This window comes from Stegodyphus dumicola, chromosome 5 (genome assembly GCF_044657685.1).
Source record: "Stegodyphus dumicola isolate Sdum_Otavi_A_Nest chromosome 5, ASM4465768v1".
NCBI lineage: Eukaryota > Metazoa > Arthropoda > Arachnida > Araneae > Eresidae > Stegodyphus > Stegodyphus dumicola.
This window is the reverse complement of record NC_140772.1, coordinates 70,961,866-70,988,620: the sequence shown is the minus strand read 5'-3', so window position 1 is coordinate 70,988,620 and position 26,755 is coordinate 70,961,866. Positions and strand designations below refer to the sequence as shown.

The 26,755-nt window shown below is 33.8% G+C and overlaps 2 protein-coding genes across 3 annotated transcripts; one reads left to right on the top strand and one right to left on the bottom strand.

Annotated features, from left to right (window-relative positions):
• The first annotated feature begins 3,139 nt into the window (after nt 1–3,139).
• LOC118185695 (uncharacterized) lies at nt 3,140–9,292 on the top strand. Of its 2 annotated transcripts, none has more exons than XM_085816748.1 (2): nt 3,140–3,611; nt 3,723–9,292. In XM_085816748.1, exon 2 carries the CDS (start codon nt 4,785–4,787, stop codon nt 6,714–6,716), a length of 1,932 nt encoding a protein of 643 aa, XP_085672874.1. In that variant the 5' UTR covers nt 3,140–3,611; nt 3,723–4,784; the 3' UTR covers nt 6,717–9,292. The 2 variants fall into 2 exon arrangements, with proteins under 2 accessions (XP_085672874.1, XP_085672876.1); XM_085816750.1 differs by having other exon boundaries at nt 3,140–3,622.
• A 1,455-nt stretch (nt 9,293–10,747) lies between these two features.
• LOC118185698 (uncharacterized protein F54H12.2-like) lies at nt 10,748–12,034 on the bottom strand. Its single transcript, XM_035355582.2, has one exon. The coding sequence runs from the start codon at nt 12,032–12,034 to the stop codon at nt 10,748–10,750; it is 1,287 nt and encodes a 428-aa protein (XP_035211473.2).
• Nucleotides 12,035–26,755: the final 14,721 nt, after the last annotated feature.

The window sequence follows — 26,755 nt, the reverse complement described above, 5'->3', positions numbered from 1 at the left end:
ATGACTGCTTTTGCAAAAGAGTGGCTACGAATTGACAATTTTCGAATAGCTACAGCAACGTCTTCAATTTCCTCATCAAGGCAGTAGTAAGAGGGACCATTGGTAAGTAGAATCTAAAAAGCTCGCTATGGATACCTGCTTCCAGCACCGAGCACTCTCTCTAACAGAGAGCCGTCAGTGTAGACACGCAGCCGCTCATTTTAAGGATAGAGAACCTCAGTAGTTTCTATTGCAATATGTCTTAATTGTGAATCGCTCATTTCATTTTTAATAGTTCTTTGTATGAGATCAAGATTTATATTCAAATTCAAAAAGTCCAAGGGACAATGGGGAGGAGGTAAAATTAAATAATCTCATCAGATTCTCTCTTAGTAGACTCGCTAAAAACAATTTTAGTTTTAAAATTTCTGAAAATTTCATTTTTATAGTTCCTCCAAAAAGCATTGTTATGTAAAAAGGAATTCTTCAATATAAATTATCAAAATCGTTTGGGAGTAATTGCTATAAATGTAATTTCCTGTAAAATGACAACAAGTCTAAAATAGGATGCATAAGCTCTAATTTTCAATTAATATTTTTTCACTTTTATTTGTCTGAGGTCTTGATATTTACTCACTGGTATTCTAGGTTTTCCAGCGATAAATGTGTCGACGGATATCACATTTGTTGTTCTAAAGTACTATAGGGCTTAAAGTAACTGGAAAAATATGGCTATTTGCTTGCATTAAATTTCATGATTATGCAAAACCTGTACATTTTTTGACATAGATTTTGAACAAAACTCTATAAGCTTTTAGGATAATCAGACACGGGTTCCTCTTTCTCAGGGTGAAAACGTTCTGTAAAATGTGAACAGAGATGAACGTATTTCTGTCGAAAGCAATGAGAAGCTAAGCGAACACGAACAAAGAGGCATCTGTTGAGAAAGAGCATTAAGAAAAACTAGAAAATTTCCCAGTCCGGCTTATATAAAGTGATCTGGTGTTGTCCGGATCCTGCAACTATCTAGAGCAATACTACTCGAAGCCCTAAAAGAGCCGTATCGAGAATTTATTGAACTTACATTCTACCTAGCAATACTGAGACATACCTGTAATTTTTAATAGCATACAAGGTAGTTGACATTAGTACATAATAAATTCAAATGGAATGTTCGATATACATAATACATTAATTAGAGTAAAAAAATTGAACAAACAGTGTACACATTTTACGAAATAACATTAATTACGATAATTAACCACCCACGTACACTCAGAGAGAAACAAAGAGAGAGAGGATAAGAGCGCAAAGAAAGAGACTAGTAATAAATAGCAAATGAGATTGCCGAAAGAGTGCATGTTATGAAGAATATGTATAATGGGAACGTTTCTAAAAGATAAGCTGAAATTCAGGCAGAATAAAACGTGTGAGAGAAAGCAGAACTGGAGATAAGGAAGATTATCAGATTAAACAGTTGTTCTCTTTTTATCAAATGTGTCTGATGCTTAATTTTAGCCAATAAAAGGCGGAAAAGAAAAGCCTTTCTGTTGAAAATAAAGTTTCTAAATATGAATAAAAATCATTTTTGTATGTTTAACATCAATATATTAAGACCAAAATGCTGAAAGGAAGTAAAATATTATCACTGAAACTGATAATTTAATCATTTGATTATTTAATGAAACTTTACCTACTTCATTTAGCTTGCAGAATAAAAGCAGGAAAACGGAGTTGGCAACTTGTGAGAGGAAATTTTAAGAATGAATGATATTAAGGTATTGCTATGCAGAAGTTAAAATTTATCTAAAAATATTGCAAAATATATCAGAAGTTATCAATGTAAATACGAAAGAGTATGGAAGCTTTACAGACAATACAAAGAATTTATCGTGAATTCAAATAGAAGAAAGAAAAAGTAAACTTATTTTTTCCTGAAAATACTTAGCGCTTATTCCTGTTTATGAGGAAGTAGGATAATTAGATTGGTCGTTATTTCGTCTTTCTCTTCTAATAAACTGTGATAATTGTACGAATATAATCGATTTGATCATAAATTTGACTTCATTACTTTGAATTACATTGTATTTAGTTTTAGTTCAAAGTTCAACTGTAATTAGTTTAATTCAATCGAAGTTTAAAAATTCAAAAAAGTCATCATAGCATCGGAACTGTTTCCAAGATCCCACATATTTAAATTGATTTTTATTCTCTTGTTTTGCTAAAAATGATGATTTTTGGCCCAAAAAATCCGTTTCAAACTACAATTGAATCTGACAATATAATTGCTTTCAAAGTTCCTTAAAATGATGCAGACTTTCAGAGAAGTCGAGGAGACCAGCTTTAAATTCAGAACATTTCAAACATAATATTTATTCATGGTTGTTTCTGCTTACGCAGTGTCTTGAGTTTTTCTTTATTTCACCAAGGGCTACTCTGTTTTTAAGAGTATTAAACGTTTACATTGCCCATGCACAGTCCACTGGTTTCTTTAAGTACCAAGTTCTTGTATGTACACAATAAAAGCAATAATGGTTTGTGTCGCCTTCCTCTCCGCATTCGCAGAAAGAAGTTTCCCTAAGTCTGAATCTGTTGTGGTATACTGGGAATGGTCCATAACCTGTCAAGAATTGTGTTAGGCTATAACGGTGGGTCTTTATTTTCGTGTTAACTTTTGGCAGTAAGCGGTATGTCTTCCACTCTACCTCTGCTTCTGTCCATCTACTTTGCCAATTTTGTAGGAAACTTGCCAAAGTTGTTTGTTTAATGTGAGACCAAGGAAGTTTTGTTGTTCGTTCGACTAAATACGTGCAATTGGCTGCCTGCTTGACCAGTTGGTCAGCAGCGTCATTGCCTTGAATCTCTGTATGAGCGGAAACTTATTCTAAACTGGGTCTTTATGAGATTACCCTTACAATAGCTGCCTCCCTTTCAACTATCAAATCTAGGGAAGGAATTCCTGCCAGCTATTGTAGGGCTAGTGTTGACGTGATGCGGTAGGCACTCTTAGAAAATTCAAAGATTTTATTTTTCAATTAAGGTGTTATAAATATCTTATTTTATTTCATGCGTGCATCATTTCCCTGAAGCGGCTGATTATAATTTTAATAAATTTTGAATAATTATCTAAACACTGTAAGTAGTTAGGATTTGAGTATCCCTGCACCCCGGAAGTGCAGTCGACCTTCAAAAGTACTTGGATGTAGTAGTAGGCGGTAATGTAGGCGAGACTGTTTGTCATATACCATGTTTTTCTAAAATAGCGCGTTAAATGAAGGATGAGAGGCTTGTAAAAAAAAAAAAAAAAAGGGAAATGATTTAATTAAAATTCACGAGTCGAATGTAATATGCGCATTTGAAAGGGTTGGTTTCAGTTGAGTGGGCTGGGATAATATTCTGCATTGCTAAATTAGGAACGAGATGGTCGCTTTTCCTTGAGAAAGGTTAGATCAAGGTTAAGATTTTGAGGGGGAGGTGAAAGTAGTATTTGATGAAATACGTGTTTTGAAAGCGTAAACATCCTGTAAGCGCACAAGGCGAGACTTGTGAAACTTTCACTTGATCATTACATTTCGAAGCGGTGAGGTTGGTGCTATCATCCTCCATAAGGATTACAATGGAAGCTCGTAATGGTGAGTGAAACGTAAGGTTTTTTTTTTTTTTTGTTATTGTTCTTTTATTGTTAAATACTTTCTGCGATAAATGTTAAGCATAAAATTATAATTAAAATTAGTTTATTTTAGAACGCAAACGTAGATGTGTTGACACGTTGGGGGATGTGCAGCCGTCGGAAGATCTTATTTTAAACCTTGCTCCCGAGGAAGGCGAAACCTCCCGCAAAAAACTCAAAAAAATTAAAATATACATTGGAAAAAATGTTTCAATAGAAACTTGTGACTTCAAAAATGTCAATTATGTTTCATTTGTAAGGGTGTATCCCGAAACCGCCGCCACCCCCAAAAGATTTAATATAAATATGAATTGTATTGATCGTATAATCGAAGCTTTGGGGGTGATTAAGAACCACTGTATGTAAAATTAAAAAAAAAAGATATCAAAATGCTGATTTTGCTGGAAAGCGGTAGTGGAAGTTAGTAAATTAATATGAATTTTATATAATATTGTAAACAAAAAAGTTCCATTATTTATTTATTATTTTTTTCAAATGATGAATTTTATTCAGTTAGCGCAAGCCCACCGAGGCTATTTGCGCACTTTAAGAACAACATTCGATGCTTCTCAGAAAGATCCGTATGAGATATTCAGAACGGCACGCCCTGCCATATACAACATTTTAAATACTAGATCGAGTTTAAGACTCAGGATTTTAATATGTTTGAAAATATGTTTTGAGAAACTGGGGAAAGATGAAAAAGAAATTAATCAGTGTTTTTATTTTTGTTCTCATTGCGAAAGGATTTTATCCTCTAACCAAATCTACGAAAGCATTGACAGATGCTTTAAAAAGATTTTAAATTTGATAGATAATTTTGTGCGTAATGGAAGCGGGTGGAAAATAAAAAAGTTAGAGTACCTTGACTTACACGTTGGAAACTATCGGGAAAATCGCGGTGGTTGTAAAAACATCGCTTTACCGACGGGATTAAAAAATATAATTTAATAATAAATTTTATATATTGTTAAATATCAAATGTGGTGACGACAATTGTTTTTTATATTCTGTTGCCGCAAGTGTTTTTCCGAAATCCACTAGAAATCCTCAGAAGGCTTACTTGTATAAAAAGGATATATCACGTTTTAAATTAGGATCCCTCAAATTTCCCTTAGCGTTAGGCGATGTAAAAATGTTTGAAAACCTGAACGATGTATCCATAAACGTGTATGGATATGAGGAAAATGAAATATTACCTTTGCAATTAAGTGAAAAGCGAAATGCGACAAAAACAGTAGATTTGCTATATTTTCAAAAACATTTCTTTTGTATTCGAAATTTTAATCGTCTATTACACGCAAACGAAAAACCAGTAAATTTTTTTTGTAAAACTTGTTTAAGTGGGTTTCAGAGAAGGGAAACGTTAGAGTATCACAAAACTCTTTGCAATGAAAACAAACCGCAGAAAGTTAGCATTCCTAAAAACACACTTCTTAAATTTACAAATTTAATGAAAATGCATTATCATCCTTTTTTTGTCTTTACCGATTTTGAATGCCTCACGCGCAAGATTCAAACTGCGTTTCCTTCTCCGCAACAGAGTCATACTACCCCAATTGAACTGCATATTCCTATTAGTTATACCCTAATAGTTACTGACGTGGAAGACAAGATTATTTTTCATGAATATTTTTGCGGAGAGAATGTAATGGAACTTTTTTTCACAACGTTGAGCGAAATCAAATCTAAAATTTTGCAAAAGATGAAAGAGTGTTTACCGATGCAGGAGACGTCGGAAAAAAGTTACGATTCAAATATATGTCATATATGTTTGAATCCTTTCTTAGAAGGCGATGTTCGGGTCATAGATCACTGCCACTGGAGTGATGGGCATGTGAGAGGTCTTGCACATCGCTCCTGTAATTTGAATTTTAAAGTGTCAAACTACATTCCGGTGGTAATTCATAATTTCAGGAATTATGATAGTCACCTGTTACTAAAACACATGCCGAAAATGTATGCAAATAAAGTTAATATTATTCCGGTGAATTTGGAAAAATTCACCATGTTTACACTAGATGAAATGAAATTTATTGATTCGTTTCAATTTTTAGATGCGTCTTTGGACACTTTGGTGTCGAATTTGAAAACGTCACAACATGAATTTAAATTGTTTAATGCATGTTTTGAGAAAAATCCCCAACGAGAATTGTTATTGCGGAAAGGCGTATTTCCTTACTCATATTTTGCGTCAACATCGGTGTTGGATGAAATTTCGCTTCCACCGCAGAGCGCGTTTAATAATGTATTACAAGGAGAAGCAGTTTCCGACGAAGATTATGTACATGCCACACACGTGTTTCATTCGTTTGGATGTAACACTTTTGCCGATTACTTAGATTTATATCAAAATACAGATGTTATTTTGCTAGCCGAAGTATTTTTATCCTTCAGACGCACCGCTCTAAAATATTACCAGTTGGATCCTGTACATTTTATAACGGCTGCCGAATTAACGTGGAATGCCGGACTGAAAGCGTCTAAAATTGAATTAGAGCTTCTAGGAGATGTGAATCAATACATTTGGTTTGAAAACCAAATGCGAGGAGGTATTTGTTTTCTGGGTAGACGTTATGCTCTTGCAAATAATCCTTATATCCCCGAGAGTTATAAACCCGATTTACCACACACCTATATCTTAGCCTTAGACGCAAATAATCTATACGGGTGTGTAATGAGCCAGCACCTGCCATTGGGAGGTTTTTACTGGTTAAAGGAAAATGAGGTGGAGGCGTTGGATATTTTGTCTTGTGTTGAAGACGGTGATGTGGGGTATATTATCGAATCCGATCTGTTATATCCCTCCCATCTGCATGACCAACACAATGATTTACCGCTAGCACCGGAACATTTTGAACTCACTTTTGACATGCTATCGCCTTATGCCAAAACCCTGAGCAAAACATTTCAGTTAGAGACGACACTTCCATGCAAAAAATTATTACCCAATTTTTTTGAAAAAAAAAATTACATCGCTCATTATTTAAATCTAAAGTTTTACGTAGAACAGGGTTTAATAATTAAGAAAATTCATAGAATTTTAGCTTTCAAACAACGAGCGTAGCTTAAAGAATACATTGCTTTCAATAATATGAAAAGACAAAATGCGTCTAGCGAATTTGAAAAATCTTTCTTTAAAAAGATGAATAACGCTTTCTATGGAAAAACCTGTCAAAATGTTAGGAAACGTATTCGCGTACAGGGCGTTTTTAGTGAGGAACAATGCCAAAAAAAATTAAACAGTCCTCTGCTGGAATATTTTGAAATAATTAATGAAAATTTTTCAGTTTTCAAAATGAAAAATCCAAATTTGTGTCTAGAGAAACCGATTTATATAGGTTTCAGCGTTTTAGAATTAGCGAAGTTGCACATGTATAAATTATTCTATTCCCATTTTAAACACTTTTACAAAGAAAAATGCGAGTTGTTATACACAGATACAGATTCTTTGTATCTCTATATAACAACTGAAGATGTATATAGTGATTTAAAAACGAATTTTTTAAATATTTTGGATTGCAGTAATTTCGAACCCAATCATATAATGTTTAATGAAGAGAACCGTGGAAAACTGGGATTTCTAAAAAGTGAGACACTCACCCCCATATCGGAATTTGTGGGTTTGAAATGCAAAATGTACGCATTTCGTTTCGGTGATACTGTTAAAAAGACCGCGAAAGGAATCAAAAGGAGCGCGCTCAAAAACATTGGATTTGAAACGTATAAAAACGTTTTCGAAAATGCTTCCCTGATTAGGAATTCTCAATATTCAATCATTTCAAAAAAGCACGAACTGCAAACGATTTTTCAAAATAAAGCTAGCCTTTCGGGATATTATGACAAAAAATATTTGTTAGATGATGGAATTCAATCATTGTCTTATGGTCACTATAACACGCGTGAAGAAGACATGAATTAAAAAAAAATGATGGAACTTTTTTGTAACATTTTATTGTAGAGTGTGACATTGTATTTTTGCAACTTATATTTTTTTATGCTAATGATCGACAAAAAACAAAAATGTGTTTCCCTCCCATAGAATACCCAGAAGATATGGCTTTATTTCAACCAATTTCTTTGCAAGATATGTGTATTCAAACTATTTTATCTTCGATATTATGTATAGCTGAACTGTATAATGTAGAACTGAATATTCCTCGTATGATTTTAAGAGATATAATAGAGAAAGGTCGATTCTGGATTGATTTTGAAAGTAGTTTCTCCTTAGAGAACAGAGATGTATTTTGGGATGAAAGTTTAACTCTCTATGAAAGAATTCGATTTAATAAGTGGTTTTCTAAACAATTTATTGCCTGGTTTTTCTTTGATGATGATGTTATATTTCTTTTACACCTAAAGATTGCACATATCACATTTGTAAAACATGTAATTGTTCAAAATAATGAGTCTAATATTTATTTGAAAAGCTGCAACAAATGTTTAGAATTGTGGTTACGATGTCAAACAGACACTACCAGAACGAAATGTAAAATTTTCAGAAAATTCAATCATTTCTTATGTTATAATGAAAGGGATACCCTTTCTTATATGCGAAATGAAGATAACTGGTGTGAGATATGTAAGCAAAGTCCTCTGTATTTCATTTGCGACGAGAATTCATGTTGCATTTCTTTTGGAAACTTGATACACGAATGTCCCCGAATTAACCATGATCACTGTTATAATAATTGCTATGGAGGTTATGTAGAAAACGTTTCTTTTAACTGTCGAATATGAACAAAAATACTGATACATTATGGCAATATTCTGATTAATAATTTTTATTTTATAAACACCCTGAAATTTTTGTTGATATGTAATGATTCCATTTATGTTTGTAACAATGTGAAATGTACTTTTTGTTTTATTTGATTACTTATTGTATTATCAATATAACATCTCACATGGTGTAATGAAGATAATGGGTTAGTTTCTATATAAATTTACAACGAAAAATCGTTTTGATTTCTTTAAATGTTCATTTTAATTTCTGATACTTATATGCGAAATGAAGATAATTGGTGTGAGATATGTAAGCAAAGTTCTCTGTATTTCATTTGCGACAGGAATTTATGTTGCATTTCTTTTGTAAACTTGATACACGAATGTCTCGCGAATTAACCATGATGACTGTTATAATAATTGTTATGGAGGTTATGTAGAAAACTTTTCTTTTAACTGTCGAATATGAATAAAAATACTGACACATTAAGGCAATATTCTGATTTATCATTTTTATTTTATAAACACCCCCTCCATGTATGTTTCGACGAAAAAGAGGGGGGGAGGGAAAGAAATTTTTGTTGATATTTAATGATTCCATTTATGTTTGTAATAATGTGAAATGTACTTTTTGTTTCATTTGATTACTTATTGTATTATCAATATAACATCTCACATGGTATAATGAAAATAATGGGTTAGTTCCCATATTGGATTTACATCGAAAAATCGTTTTGATTTTTTTTAAATGTTCATTTTAATTTTTGATACCTTTATATATTTTACAACAGTAATATGTTTTTTGTTTCATTTGATTTTTTCATTGTATCATGCATACAAGAATGATTATTTTGTATTAAGCTTCTGTAATCCTTTAGAAAAAAAATAAAAAAATGGACCTTATCCAAGAGGTCCGGTTTTAGTATCTTCTTGGAGGAATTTACATTTTATTAATTTCTTCAAGGCAGATGCTTTTACCGGAAAACAAAACAGTGGAATAGAAAAAGGCAGCTCATAAATAAGTGTAAAAATGTATTATTTATCTATATATCTGATATTTGTTTTCAGAGACAAAAAAAAATTGCATTTGAAAGAAAAAAAATCCTTTTTATTGATCAAATTGTTTGTGTTACACACAAGTGCGATGTAATTCTCGCACAATAGCATCATCATTCAGAATAACAAAGTAAGCAATTTTAATTACATAGCTTTCATCTCTTATACATTCACTTTCATATTCAGTTTTTTTCGAAGAAACACAATCCAACATGCTATTATATAATTTACTACATGCCGAAAAAAGAGCTATTTGTTCATTTTGAATGTATAAGTAGCAATATCCATATTGTTGTTGTGGTTGATGGTCAGCTTTATGAATATGCTTGACCACTTCGGCATTCTTCAAAATTTTCAGGTAATGACGATTTCCTTTCCCGCTAGTGTTTTCATCGTAAAGAGCATTACGAATGCAGTCGCTTAGGTTTTTAAAGAAAAAATGATTAATTTTTTCAACGTGTACTTCTTCAACAGGACTGTTTTCGGAGTTTCCAGTGTGCAAATAGCCGTAACGTTCCATCGTCGACTTCTGAAGCGTTAGTGATGTTTTGCAGGAATAACACGCATATTTATCAAAGACACACAATTTTGTTTCTTGGCATGAAAAGCATGACAACAGCGGCGACGTTTGAATTTTTTTTAAAAAATTCCCTAATAAAAATTTCATTTTTTTTCTTATCTTTCGTGCAGAGGTCCTTCAAAGAGTACCCTCTTACCATACAAAATAAAAAATAAAGAGCAAATTTTCCGCAGGATGTACTGGTATCATCTTGAAAGCATATTTTATTATAAAATGTTTTGTTAGCGTTGGTCATTAAAAAGTTTAAAATATTTTTGTTAGATGGAGCAAGACCATAACTGTCGAAGTAATATGCCGTGCTGTTTTTCTTAAAATATATCGAAATCCAGTGGCTCCCAGGTAAAGTATGCGGATCCGAATTCACTATAAATGAGGAGTAATGTCTCTTTCGTAAGGGTATGAAATCGGAAGGATATACACCTCCAAATGTTTTTTTGATTCGACTGTCGCCACAGGCATATTGACACAGAGTTAAAGTATCCATTACCGCCTTTGTTCGAAATGAATATTTCTGTATATGCTTTTAAACACTTCTTCGTACACTTGATGTTTCTTTGATGGGAAAATTTCAATAATTTTTTCGGCAAAAGCGAGAAAGAATGCAATGCGCAGGTTCGCTATTTTATTGGAAAACATCATATTGCCTATACTTCGAATTACCTCCTCGCCTGCACCCGCCTCCTTAGCTAGTTCGATAATTTCATTTCCGTATATTTGCAAAACTTCGTCCATGATTTTTAATAATCTGTCGTGACTCCGCGTGACTTGTCTATTTCAATTATGTTCCTGTATTCAGCATAGACTATCAGGGTAACTGTTTCTGGCAAGGCCGCTGCAAATTTGATATCAATGGCTATGTTTCCGCTCTTATTTATGCTTACGTGGCTTTCATTAGATGCCATATCTGGAGTCAAATCAACGGCATATAATGTATACCCATCTTTGTATTCATCAAAGGAGATATAAATGTTGGGGCTTGAATGATATCGATTTAAATGTGTAAAGATGCTTAAATAACTTCGCCCATAAAATGTTTTTTCGAAATTGGGCTGATAGGGTTTGGAAGGTATCATCTTTCCCCCATTTAATATGCATAGGTAGTTTAGGTTATAGTGATGAAATTTAAAAGGATTTCTGTTGATGCTTCCATTATAGGCGGCGTTAGATACAAAACCTAGAATGAGACGTGTGGGTAGCTGACCAATAAAAGCGTTTGCTATAGTTGTCGATTGCAAACCGCTCGATATTGCAAAACTTTTTATGTCAATCCTACGAATGGGCATCTTAATAACTCCTTTTTCTAAAGCCTTTTCGTGTGCTATTAGGATGGAGGGAGCCACGCTGACTTTTCTCACGTATAGTTTTGCTAGCTGAATTCTAATTTTATAATTGTCGTTTGCCGACATCAAAGTGAAAACATCTTTATGCCTTTCCAGTTGAATGCGTACATTAACCCCGTTGACTAACAATTTCGGTTGAGTGGCCAAATCGAAGTGCAATGGTCCCACGAGGTCGAGGCTTTGGCTAAGCTTGCAACGATTTGCACGCGTTGTATAACCTTCGTTTTCGTCTCCCACAACATCATGCTTAGATGCAGTATCTTTTGCAAATAAGCCAGCACTCAGTAGATTATCTTGACCTGATTTGGAATAGAACAACAAACTTTCCAAAAGGGCTCTATAAGAATAATTCACTTGTGACGAAACCTGTTTATCATTTAAAAATATTGAACAGTCGGAAAACAAAGTGTTTAAAATATAATTAACAGGTGCCACCCCGTCGGCGTCGGTGAGATTGGTATCGTTTTTTTTCGTTATTTTAAGTCGTGTGTGTAGTATCGTATGCGCCAAATCCAAATAGTGTTCACCATTACCGCTAATGTAAAATTCTATGGGCGTCTTATCAGACAATGAAGATACGGGGTGGATTTCCACGAAGGAAGAGGAATCGATGCCCAGTTGTACGGCGACACCATTAAAGAGATCCAATTCGCTCTTAAGGCATATAACCCCCTGAGTTTCCATTACTATTAATCTTTATGTAAAAATATCTGCTTTTGTCTTACAACGCTTGCTCTTTGATTGACGATTTTTCCTCTTGCGCTTTCTTTTTATACCTTCTCCCCTCTGTAATTTTTCAAAAATATCACTTTTTATTTTATTAGAGGTCTCACGTAACCTGCTCCGAGCAGAGTCCTTAAATGACGATCCCGCTGCAACATCTGACAAGACGTTCTTTCCTGTTTGCATCAACTGTTTGCCCAAATAACGACCGGCTCTAAGTGCCAACGGCGTAATGTATCGGCGCAAATCTCCAAAAAACCCATAACCTCGTTGGTGAGGTATACCTTGAAAGTAAACACCACCGCCACCACCAACTTGAGCACAATAATAGGATTCGCACTCTTTCTGATTTAAGTGCATTTCTCTAAGGATGTTTTAAGAAAGTGAGAGGAAAGCTTGAAAAATCTTCAATTTATATAGTTTTCTTACGGCGAAAAGACAGGACTACAAATGTTTTTCCTCCCGTAAAGGTAACTTTTTTCCCGCTACTCGTTCTCAGTTCTATTTCTATCGTTTCCACATAGTGCTTTCGCAAAGGAAAATATATAGTTTTTTCATAATGCTTCACAATTTGATCATTTTTTTCATTCACGCAGGGAATAACCCTTAGCAGCGGAACATGCACATCTCCAACGTGATGTGATTCGATTAAATCGCTGTACACAAAAATTTCTGTAATGCCCCCGTCCAGTTCTAAAGGATAGTCGCTTATATATTTTCCGCTCTTGAAATGGGTGTTGACGAATCCCAGCATGTCTGCCAGCCCTTTCCCAAATGCCAGCTCCGATTCTGGAGGAACCTCTAAAAACACTTTTGAATTCGCTAATTGTCTTAAATGTACGTGTTGAAATTCGCGAAATAAAGTTTCCGGTGATTTATATACGCCTGCGCTGACATGCAAATGTAAAGTTTCTTTTTCAGTCATAGTTACTTCGGGATATCCTTTAATTATAAGTTCCACAGCTTCCCCCCTCCTCCACAGTTAGGGGCAAAAGCACAGGAAACTTTCGCGTTTGCGAAATTATAAGGTTTTCGCGGACGCCGAGTATCCTTAAAAGGGAGGATGCTCTTTCTTGAGTAATATGTTTTCTGACACCTTTATTTCTAGTTGGGACTTCGTCTGATCGTAGGTGAAAGTGACAAAATTTTCCAATTTAAGATCTTGGATATTTTTTGCTACGTCGCCAAAGAGACCCCTAGATACATCTGCTTTTATTAAGGTTAACGGAATCAAATGCAGTTTCGTGCTAGAAGGGCTCCTATTTATGATTGAAAATAACTGATCTTTGTTTTCAGCTATTGATCTGAATCTCATCACTTGAGATTTTTTAATAATAGTATCTTCATCTGGTAAGTAAAACATCTGTAACATTTTAGGAGCTTTTCTTTTAGAAATGTGTACTTCGAAACCATTTGCAAGAACCCAGCGAATACTCCTCCCTTCATGTTCTAGAACGAATTTCACAGCGTCCTCTCTACCGAGAATGGTACTAATTTTATCATTCAGTTTTGATAAAAATTCCTCTAGAGAAACATCTGCGTTTACCGAAACTAAAACGCCATAATTAAATGATAAAGTATGGCGTGAAAATTTAATAGGAATGCTTTTCTCCACATTCCTAGTTATTACATAGTCATTATTATACTCTCCCACATTATACCAATTTCGTGGAATAAAAATTTCAGTTAGACCTACTTCCCAAGAATCGTTCAATAACAGAGGAGAGGCGAGTTTTGTTCGATAAGATGATTGATTGTTTTGAGGGAAATACTGCATGCTCGCATTGCTGGGTAGAGTAACGTAGAATTCGTCTGTCATTTCATCCATGACGCTTTCACCCACGAATTAAACCGTCGATCAAAGCCTTTCCACTTGACGAAATATTCTTTCTTAGCACCGACACCTCTCGTTTGCAGAATTTTTTCCACTCTCCAGAAATCGTGAGAACTCTTTAATACTTTTTGTATCTCTTGTTCGTAAAACCTTCCTTTCAGAACTGTTCCTTTTAAATCTTTAAGCAGATATGTCGGAGGACTCGAAGGATATCTCTTATATATGACAAAAACCTCATCCGTCCAACTGGGCAAATAACCTTTGCGAAATGCTCGCCTTGTTTTAGAAATCCTCACCTGGTCGTTTACCTCAAATTTGTATCTCGGTTTTATGCTATAGCCATACAGTTTTTCAAAAATTTCACTTTCTAGTTCCGGCTTCACGTCGGCAGGTGCATAACCAGTACTACGATGAATACTCAAATTATAGCTTTTCAAAACTGATTTCAAGACATGCACATACCTGTAGGAATTGGTGTAAGTAAATATTCGATAGAGTTTAGATTTTAGCGTTCGATTAAATCGCTCTACAACACTAGCCTTGTATTCGCTGTTAGAGGCATAATGATGTATTCCATGTCTTCTAAAATAGTCACGAACTTTTTTATTAAAAAATTCTTTTCCCTCATCTGTTTGTAAATTCACCACAAAATTTGTCTCCTTAAATAGCTTCTTAAATCCTTCGAGTACAGAATCTGCACTCTTCGATTTTAAAGGAATGGCATACCCACGTTTAGAAAACACATCAATTGCTGTTAATAAATATTTTACACCATCGTTATATTTAGAGAGCTTAGACAAATCAATCAAATCGCATTGCATTAATTCTCCAATGCCGAAAGACAACACCTTCCGTCGTTTGAAATTAAAGCGAACTGGTTTATGTAACGTATAAGCATCCTGTTTCATTAACCATCGACGCGTCGTTTTCAACGGAAGTTGTGCGGCACGAGCCAATCTTACCACTCCGCCATACGAAGCGGGGTTTTCTACATCGTAATAGATATTTTCTAAAATTGCGTCGGCATCGTTTAAAGCTCCTCCCATTCCTCTTTATAAGGTGCTTGACTTTGGGATCTCTCTCTTCTTTCCTGCTGTACTTTATATCTCTGCTGTTTTCTTTTTGTTTGATGATCGAAGTCTTTCACATTTGATGGGGGCCATCGAAAGACATTTTCCTCGCCGCTCGAGGATTTATTTTCCGTGAGGGGGTAGTGCGATGAGGTATCTCTCATGCGAGACAACACATTCTGATTCCCTATCCATGAGCGCGGTATATTAATTTCTTCGATAGCCTTTAGAAATACATCGAAATGCCTTGGCTCTTGAGCATTTTTTATATTTCTCATTAGGTAATTAAAGAAATCCACCATACTGGATCCCTGAATCGTTTTACCGTCAAGAATCATTTCTCCGCGATCGTTCCATGAATAAAGCCTCGATTTTAATTTTTCGGCGACCAGAGGCACCAATCTAGAAAATTTCTGGGGTGTTGATAGAATAATATCTCTAATAACAGGATCTTCCACTTGCTGGAATCCCTTCTCTTCTTTAGTTTCTTTCGCTTCATTCGCAAGGCTCACACGTATAGGTTCTGGTGGTGCGTGCACTGTTCTGTGATACCGCGTGATTAGTTGCCCCAACAACTTTGCTTTCATGTCGTCGGGTAATTTTGCTCTTTCTAATAACGTGTCTATGTCATCTTCCAATCTCAATTCTGGCTTCTGAAGATGATAAGACGATACCAATTCTTCGGGTATGAGAGCCACTCTTTTGGCCATTGTAGCCCAAAATTGGGATTAAGAATTTTTTTTACAGTCGTTTGCTAATAACTGGTCCTAAAATACCACCCAAGGCAGATATTATTGCCGGAGCAATCAATGGTAAAAAGCCTCCCGATTGGTTGACTAAATTTTTTTTTTCTTTTGTATGCTTTCGTGTTTTTTAGATAGCAACCTTAAGAGATTCTTATATTTTTTCAGCTTACGTACATTAACGGGGATATTTCCATTCAAAATATTTAAACAAACTTCGCAGAGAGATAAAATTTGATCCTTATTTGCAGTCTGTAACAAAGCACGTTTCTGCGATGGGTGGGAATGAGCTAATATTCGCAAGAAATGATACTGCTTTTTCAAATTCTTCTTCGTCATTTCGGACGAAATAACCACAGTATTCCGTCTTTATCTGGAAACAGATTTTCGCGCATCCGATACTCCTCCGATGTTTGAGGGTGTAAGTCAATAACTAAATAACCAAAGGGTTTCGTTGTTGCTTTTATATAAGCATCCGTCAAAAAAATGCCAGTTCTGAGGATATAACTGTCGTCCTAAGCAACTAACTTGGGAGACATCTCTTGCATTTTTAAACAAAATGATATAATGCGCATTAAGACTAATGTCGCGCATAACTTTTAAACGAGGGAATAAGTTTTGTAATATCACTATAACGCTGACTTCACAATGGTGTGAGGCGGCAGTAAAAAGATCGGCAATTTTCTCATTTAGTCGATGCATCAGGTCATCGACCACTATCAAATCCCCTTTTTCGTATCTATCCGGAAGACCTTGAATGAATTCAATGTCTGGTTCTTCCCAAAACCAAGGTGCGGAATACGAATAACACCATTTTACTTTTCTGATAGGGGCTTCATATATTCGATTTCGTATCATTTCGCGTACCAACGAAGTTTTACCTGATTGACTCGGGCCAATAACCAAACAGGAACTTGGATGTTTGAATTTTAACATCGCTGATAAATTCCTTTTTTTTTTTTTTTCTTTAACAAAAATATATTTACATTCATCCAACCGTTTCCGATATCCGAGGACTCAAATGTCTATACATTTTGTCTGCAAAAACTGCATAGTTTCATAAATTCCCCCCTCATCATTTGTACGCCAATTATATCGGCTTTCAACATATCGATATCTTTCCAAAAATAACGTATATCATAAACTGTTTTATTCTCTTTTACACATACATGCAAAAACAATTTTCGACCAATATAAACCGATTCCTTACAAGTAGAATTTCTTAAATCCACTTTCCCTTCACCCCATTCACAATTCCTCATTAATTCTCCGAAAAATATTCCTACGACGACTATTGTTATTGCCAAAAATAAAACGAAATTTATAATAAAAATACTCCATTTTGTTGCACTCATCTTGCATCTACTACTCTTAATTCTCACTTTCAACTCCCTGTTTATACTAAATATTTCCAAAAAGAAAAAAAAAAAAAAAAAAAAAGAAAAAGAAAAAGAAAAACGAAAATGCACAAGCGAACTCAAGACAACGAACCCAATGAATGACCTGACGTTTTATGGGTTACTGCTGGTCGTCTCCGACCCCCCGCCGTCCAAAGAAGGTTAAAAAAACTACCAAAAAGAAAAGAAGAAGATACTACTTTTAAGAAAATCGAAGGCGTTTTATGAATGGTGTACGAGGGGGACAAGCATTCACAACGTCGCTGCTGTCCTTCACTTACACCATCCAAAAAAACGTTAAAAATACTACAAAAAAGCACTCACAGCTGGTGGCTATCAAACAAAAGAAACCTACCGAACGACAACAAACATGTTCCAAAAGTCAACAACCGAGAGGTCAGTCTCTAACTAAAGCAATCCCATTTTAGAAAAACATGGTATATGACAAACAGTCTCGCCTACATTACCGCCTACTACTACATCCAAGTACTTTTGAAGGTCGACTGCACTTCCGGGGTGCAGGGATACTCAAATCCTAACTACTACTGTATAAGTATAAAACGTCCAATAAAAATTTTAAGTCTGATATGATTTAGGTTAAAATAGCATGCTGAACAAATATTAGTTTAGAAGTCAAACTACAAAAAATCAACGTTATATTTACAAATTTTCACAGGACTAGTTTCAATGGTTTTACTGAATCAGCGTCAGCTGTTTTAGAGCTTAGACAAAGAGTGTTCCTGGCACTCAAGTAGCCTTATTAGAATTCTTCCAGCTCTAGTTAAATGCAATTATCTCGGCTTTGCTTTCTCTTCCAGCCGACATTTTTAATTTAAGAGCCGGTAAATTATTTGAGCCAACTTGTAGAATAGTTATTTAACTATATAGTCTTAGACTACTGTTCAAGATTTAAATTTTTAAATTTATTTAACTGTTATTATCTAATTCGCATCGCCACAATTGCTGGTTATCTGTAGCACGAGCCATGGCTTGATTTGATAAAAGTTAAATTTAAAAAAAGGTTGATTATGCCTTTGTAAATTTCTGTCGTTCTAGTTTCAGACATAACTATATAACTCACTACCTATCAGTAAGGTTTCAGAACTGAAGTTCCAGTATCAGGCAAAGCAAATAAGCCTTATAATCTTGTGCATATATTGCTATATTTCTTTATTAATATTAAGAAAAATGATGTGCATTTGGAACATTTGAGGCAATTATATATTACAGATAATATTTCTCAATGCTATAAACACCTTAATTGAGCGCATGATTTTTTTTTAAAACCGTTGATTAGAATTACGAGAAATTTTTACCAGTGAGGATAACATGACCTACTATTATGCTTCTCGCTTAAAACGGGTAGAAAATGCCTCTAGTTTTTATCTTAACGAATAGTGAATTTTAAGTTTTCAAAAATGAAAAAAAATCAGGAAAGCATATTTCGATTATGCGTAAAGTAAGTCAAATTAATTATGTATTAATTTTTAAATTTGAAAAAAAAAAAAAAAACAGCTATCAGTAGTAATTTGTTTGTCTGTAATTTATTAGGAGTACATGTTAGAACTTTATGCTGTTCATTAGATATTTTGTTTCATGTTTAAAGTATATAAATATCGGGAACAAAATATAAAATTTCAAATGAAATATCGAGGGTAGCGATTGATGGATAACATTTCATGATCATTAGCTTGTTCGTTATAAAGATATTGAGCTTTAAAATGTGTTATAATTTCGTCATATTGTGATATTTTAAAGGTATATGACTGCTTAACGTGCGTTAGAAACAGGTCTCATTCTATGCTTACCAACGGTCCGATGTATCTATCTATAAGAGACCGTCCATGAATTAAAGTCAGTTGAAGTATATGGTACATTCTGCGTTCTTCCAGCATCCCTTCGTAGCGTAAGGGTAGCACACTCGGCGCGTAATCGAGAGGTTCAGGTTCGAATCTTGGCAAGTGCATTGCACATTTTTCATGTCTTCGGCTTCAAAACACCTAATGACTCTACAGAAGTATTATCGATCCATCGATGAGATATATCGAGCCATCGACGGATAAGATATATCCATCTATTGATGAATTAAAGTCAGATATATATTTATTACTGGCATCAAATTATTACTGGCAAAATCTTCTATGTTACTCTTAAGTCATAGATACAGAAAGGAAACAAGGATTTAATGAAAAACTATTTCACAAACATTATTTTATTTTACGTTTTAAAAACTATAAGAAAATTCATAACCCAAAAACCTTTCTCGAGAGAAATCCACTGGAAAACAGTCGCTATAATTTCAAATAACCAATTTTAGTATGGTGTGGATGAAACATGTCAAAATTTAGGAGGTATTAAGTTATAAAATAAAATTCATGAGAAATGAGATACTGTCTACAGGTGCGCAGTAATGCTTGAGTTAAATCTCAGCGAGAGCGGAGATTTTACAACTATTTATTCAAGCACATATTAAAACAGAGATACATTTTTGTATACTCACATTATCTTCCAACATACAGGGGTCGGACAAAAATATGGAAACACCTTTAAAAAAACATGTTTCTTTGCTTAATATTGTGTAGGAAACCCGTTGGCATCCAAAACAGCTTGCAGTCTTCTTGGAATGGATAAATACAGTTCCTGTATGTTTGCCAAGGGAATATTATACCATTCTTCCTGCAAAACGGTGACAAGTTCAGATAACGATGTTGGCGGTGGATAACGAGAACGCACTTTCCGTTCCAATGTAGACCACAAAGGTTCGATAATATTCAGGTCTGGTGACTGTGGTGGCCAGGGGAGATGGGACAACTCATCCTCGTGCTCAGAAAACCAGTCCTGGACAATGTGAGCTGTGTGAACAGGGGCTTTGTCGTCTTGGAAGACACCATCACCATCGGGGAACAAAGTTTGTACCATGGGATGAACTTGATCGGCCAAAATGTTCACATAAGTCTCGGCAGTCATGTGCCCTGACACAGTTATCATGGGGCTAGCAGAGAACCACGATATGGCTGCCCAAACCATAACAGAACCCCCACCATGTTTCACTCTTGGCAACAAGCAGTCTGTATTATAGGCTTGAGATGGCGTTCTCCGGACGTAAACTCGGCCAGAAGTTGGAAGCAATGTGAAAGAAGACTCGTCAGACCATATTACTCGGTTCCACTGCTCTATAGTCCAGGCTTTATGACTTAAACACCACCTTTTCCTGTTACAGGCATTAGCATTACTGATGAGTGGCTTCTCAATTGCAGCACGGCCAGCAATTCCCTGTTTATGAAGCTCCCTTCTAATTGTTTTGGTACTCACGAGGGTTCGGTAACACAACATTCATTTCAGCAGTAACTTTTACAGCTGTGGTCTTCTTATTTTTCGTCACAATTGCCCTTAATGATCGTCTGTCACGATCACTCAGGACACACTTTCGTCCGCGCTGTGATTTAGCAGATGATGTTTTTCCGCTTTTCAAATATGCGGAATAAATCTTCGATACAGAAGCTCTTGAAACACTAAACACCTCGGTACCTTGCTTACGGAAGCACCAACCATACGTGCTCCAACAATTTGCCCACGTTCGAAGTCTGTTAACTCTGACATAATGCAATGACAACCTCACATAACACTACTCCGACAACAACTGAACTGTTTATCACATTTACGAAGTTGCATAGGTGGCGTCAGTAGTCAAAAACGCCAGCGCCACCTACATATTTCATTAAAATCAATCTTTCTTTTCAAACATGCATTTCACAAGGTGTTTCCATATTTTTGCCCATCCACTGTATTTTGAGTAGATTTTGCTATTGACCAAATTTTAACATCAACTTTATAGTTCAACGAAATAAACTGTGCAATAGTTTCTAAACACTTATATTAATTTTTTATTTATGTAGCAGTATAATCGCGTTCAAATTGGTGTACTACTATTTCTATACATTATTATTTAAAAATGAAGCTTCACTGTACCGATTTATTACCAAGAATGCCTGAAGAAGTCATAACTATACCATTTTTTCAACATTATGTAAGTGCTATTATAATGGATTCTTAAATGCTATTAGAGGATTACATCTTAAGCATTTAAATAAAGTACTTTTTTTTCGTTGGACCATTGAGGTAGTTTCGAAGAAGGTAATAAGTGGTTTAGATCTTGAAATAATAGGTGCACATGGTTTGATGATGTTCTATGATTACTGCCAAATATATTTCATGCTCAAATACATTTAAGAATCAAAGAAGAGCGAAAAAAATTAACACTAGCGTAATTCAAATATGTGTTTGCTGGTCGTGTATGGCACTGCCAATTATTATGTTCCTGCTGACTAGCGAAACATGAAGGGTATCAGGTAAGCTTTCACAGAATAAACTTCTTTTATAGGTAAAACGTGTGACTATTGGAATCATTATTTGCCAGAAAAATTTTCAATCGTGATTTAATTATGTTTCCCAATAAAAAAACTACAGAAAATTTTAACACATTATCTCAGAAAACTGGCTTTTGCGTATCTTTTGAAGTTTAAATTTCTTTTCATCCGTAGCAGTTCCGTTTTCTCACTGGATATGCGGAAAGAGAAGCTTTAGGGATAATTTTGAAAATTAAAGAAATCAGCTGCACTTAATTACAGATATTAAAAGCTCTTTTATCAAACTTTTGTCGAGTAAGCATGCTTCAGATAAATTGTTTTCAAAATTTGTTGTTGCATTAGTATCTTGTTGAGAAGGAACCTTTCAAAAGCAAAGAATCTGCATTAACAGAAATTTTTAAAAAGGCTTCATCCACGAGTTTATTACAAGATGTTTGTAACATCACTTTCAACTCGTGTCTTCGGAATATTTTCAAGATCTTCAAATTTATAAACCTGCGTTTGAAATATTGTATCAATTATTAAAGTACAAAAAGAAACAGGAATTCGAAATAATATATGTGAAGATTCAGAAGAACAGAACACAACAATTCAACAACACAGGAATTATTTAACTTTTAACATTCTTACAAGTAGAAATAGTAATAGTGAATTTACAGGCATATAAACTGAAATATTACATGCGTCAAACACATGTTACATACTTGGTTTTACTTAACATAACATGGTTAACCTTTAACTGCTGTGACAATTTTTTCGGCATAATTACTGTAAGAGGTCTCACAGACCGCTTTTAAGAAACGCGTAAAAATATATACTTTTATGCCTTTTTTAGGAATGTTATAGATGCTTTATGAATATTTATAGAATTCTAATTCATTTAAATCAATATATTTTAAATATAAATCATTTAATTTTACGTGATTTAATTCATATAAAAAATGACTCCGTTTCCAAAAATAAAGACTTTTATTAAGCATGCAAGAAATTGTGTGATTTACTGTAAATTAAACCACAAATCTACAACAATGAATTTAATTATAAATTACTAATAGATTAGTATACCTTTGTTTACAAGAATGAATCATAAGATGATACGCAGTCGAAACACATTTTTGACAGCACTGAAGAAACACTGGTTCCTTGCATTCCAGCCATTTGTATGCTGTTTTTCTATTCAGACTATATGTTTTTTTTCTAATTTTTCTTATTGATTTAATAAATCCATTCTCTTAAATTCATTATGTCCAAAGATTCTTTTAATTATTACCTTCAGTTCCCATGGAAAAAAGCGGCAGTTATGCTTACTTTCAGAAACGGTTTAATAAGTTGATAAGCTAATAAAAGCATAAATTTTTTTTCCCTTTCAGTTTTGTAGCATCAGGATATTACTGAAACAATATGTATGAACATAAAGTCCAAGTATCTAAGGGCACTGCTCTTGAGCGCATTTTTGCAGGATGTTTCAGACAGGGAGCTGAATAATTATGTTATGCTTTGGTGTTCGTACTGCCCGATTTTGGCTCTTTTTTGCAACATTTGAAGTGCTTTTTTTCCATAAAAGTTATCATCTTGTTCACAGTCATTAGAAAAATTGTTATATTCATCTGCGGAAAGTTCAGATTTTGCTTTCGCTGTGAATCCTACATGATTCTTTAGAATCAGAGTATTCTACATCAATGTATATATATATATATCCCACATAGCACAGAAACATCCTTGGGATATCCCAAGGATGTTGCTCGCAGGATATGCGCACATCCTCAGGACATCCCGCGAACCTCCTCCCGAGTGCTTAATGTCACATCCCGGGATATCCTCAGGACATCCTAACCAAGTCCCATCGACAGCGTGCGGGATGTTATTAGGATATGAACTCCTACTTACTACATCCTCAGGACATCCCACACACCTCCTAAGCACATCCCATTATATCCTAAAAACATCCTATCTATGTCCCATCGACAGCGTATGGGATGTTATTAGGATTTAAAGTCCTACTTACTACATCCTCAGGACATCCCGTAATATCCCAATTTCCTCCTAAACTCATCCTCCTGAGCGCTTAATGTCACATCCCAGTATATCCTTAGGACATCCTATCTACGTCCCACCGACAGCGTATGGGATGTTATCAGGATTTGAAACACTAGTTACAATATCCCTTTAACCTCTTAAATACATACTCTCAACTGCTTAGTGTCACATCCCAGTATATATACAGAGGAAAATTCCAGTGAAAGTATGTGAAGGTGTGATGATCTAAAACCTACTTTTTTTACAAAGATAGTCTCAAATCCTTCTATTATGGTTACTATGGAAAAATCAGAAATGTTGAAAATATTTATACAACTTATTTTGTTTTTAAATCTGAATTTGTGAATATATTAAAACTGAGCAAGGAAATTAAAGTGAATTATTAATACAAAATATTAAAACTGAAAATTTTGCTTTTATTTTTAAGATATTAAAAATCTTTTGATCATTTTTAAACATCCAATAGCCCCCAAATTGAATTATTCATAATTAAATTATTTTACAAAATCAGTTTCTAATTTCAGTTAATTTGTATTAAAAATTGAATAATAAAATTAGCCATTTAATAATCTTTACATAAATGAATCATCTTTCTTTAAAACATGTAAGGAATTTATAGTGTTTTGATGACATTGTTGGGAAATTGTTAAAAGGAATAAATTGTATTTTTAAAACTAAATCAATTCCTAGCCTCAGAATAAATAAATATGTTTTTGTAACATGAGAATGCTGCAGGCTTTTTTATATATTTAATATTTAGTTGTAAAAATTTGACATTATGTTAACAATTCTTTATATCATTATCAAACAAAATTATATAACTCAAGAAGCTCTTCTAAAATTCTATCTTTCTGCTCACACAATTAAAAAAAAAATCTGAAAGGCCTCAGATTTTAGCAGTCACTCAAAGAGGCTAAAAGTTTATGAATGCATAGATTATCAATACAGATGGGGCAGTGGAGATAGCAAAACATTTTATAAGATACTGACACCAGAAAGTTATATATCTTCTATATATTTGAAAAATGAAGAAATATATCATGTAATTATGTAGAAATATTAAAATGTTTTCAATTAGATATATCATGAATTAAATGCATTTTAAATCAATCAGATTAAAAATTAAAAAAAGCATTGTTAAGAACTGTGTGTAATGCTTTTAAATAGCTTGGCTTGTTAGTCAATAATATATTTGATTTTAAAGGTAAATATGTTAAATTTTGCCAAATGGCAAGACTTGAATGAAAAGCGAAACAAGTTTACGACTGACGATATGAAGTCACATTTCAAAACTAATAGCCCTTTTAGATTAAAAAAAAAAGTTCTGAATATAATTTGCAATGGTTCATTGGTATTATTTTACGCAAAATTCAGTAAAATGAAATTTACCCATTGAAATCAGCACCAAATTAAACTTTGTAAATTCTAGCGCATGTTAACGGTTGTCTCATCCAGAATTTTATTACTAACCATTCATTTCAGAGCAAAATAAAACAGTAATTGCCATTTATATGACAATCAACATCAAAAATTTAAATCTGCATTTTACGCAACATAGAAAAACTTCAAAAGATCTACTGTTTACCATGCAATTAAGGCATTTTATTCTGCAATAAACTCTACCAATTATTAATTCCATTAAGTATATTCAGTTTACTCTTTCTGCTCAATATATGCTATGTAAAATTTTCCATAAATTTATTAATTCATTTTATTTTGAGGTGAGCTTTTATTCAACTCTCAATGTCAACGAGAATGTTTAGTTCATTTTTTATTCGGTCTCAAAAGAGAAATCAAAATACGTGGATTTATGTACGTGTATTTATGAATCAAAATACATGAGAAATCACAGTGAGAAAAGCACTGCTACCTTAAACTGTGATTATATATAACAAATGCAGTGAATTATAGTTAAAAAATAGTGAAAATATTTATATTTCTGAACTATTTCATATCTAACATTTTCAGTTTCGTATATGTGGCAATTTAAGAACTTTTTTACGTATACCAATTTTTTGAAATATCTGCAAATTTTTGTATCTTCAAGGAAAGCTTATTCTTTCACCTTAGTATATAAGTAATGGTAATTTATTAGATAAAATTACTTAATGGGGAATACAGAAAAATATCTAACCACTTACCTTTGTGACTTCATCTGCAGAGAGACTAAAAACGTAGTTCAGCTAAATCTGCTATAATAAATGTTTATAATAATGCTAAATTATGCAATATCTATTAATATGACAAATTTTTGTAAAGCTATTTATTTGGATGAAAAATAAACACATTCAGAAATTTATGGCACTATATTATGATTAACAGAGGAAAAACACTTTTCAAAATTCAAAATCGTTTTTATTAATCAAATTTATCACATTTTATTTGAATTCATGAAAAACAATCTTATATCCATGTAGTCTTATGTAGTATATAAGAACTCTTGATAAATTGGATCTCTGTCATTGCCTTTCACAGCACCTAAAATAAAAAAACACTCACAATTACTATATGTGAATATAATTCATAATTAAATTTAAACAAATGACTATTAGAATGCAAATTAAAGGAAGCATTTAAAATATTTTAACATTTAGTACCTATAAACAGAGTAGCAATTATTTGATTTTTCGATTATAGTAAAATAAACATGGGGGATGCCTTTTAAAATTTTTTATGTCAGAAAATAAACTCAAACCACCAGCTGAACATATGAGCAGTTTTATCAATCAGCCACTGGTAGGTAACCTGGATACTGAATCAACATATAAAGTTGCCAAGATAAAGAGAGAAACAAAATTATGATAATCACATCTTACCTATTCATAAAACTATTTTAAATTTAATGTGTAGGCAAGTCCAAAAAGAGTGAGAATGAATTTATTTTGCAACACAAAGTAAAGTCTTGCAGGAGCAAAAAAAACTTGTCTCATGAGATTGGCAAGTAAAACATAATTAAATGCATCTGGTAACATTTATCTGACAACACATAAGTAATTGTTAGCTACGTGCAGAAAATAAAATCTGATCAGGGGTGTAGCTAGAGGGGGGCATCTGTCCCCAGGCACAGAATCCAAGGGGCGCCAAATTGATGTTAGAACATTTTAGAATTAAATGTTTTCCATCCTTGGCAAGCAGTAGGGGGCACGAAATCTTCAGTTGTCCCTGAGCGCTGAAAACCCTAGCTATGACTCTGAATCTGATCATGTTAATGCAATTTTAAACTTTTGAACTTAA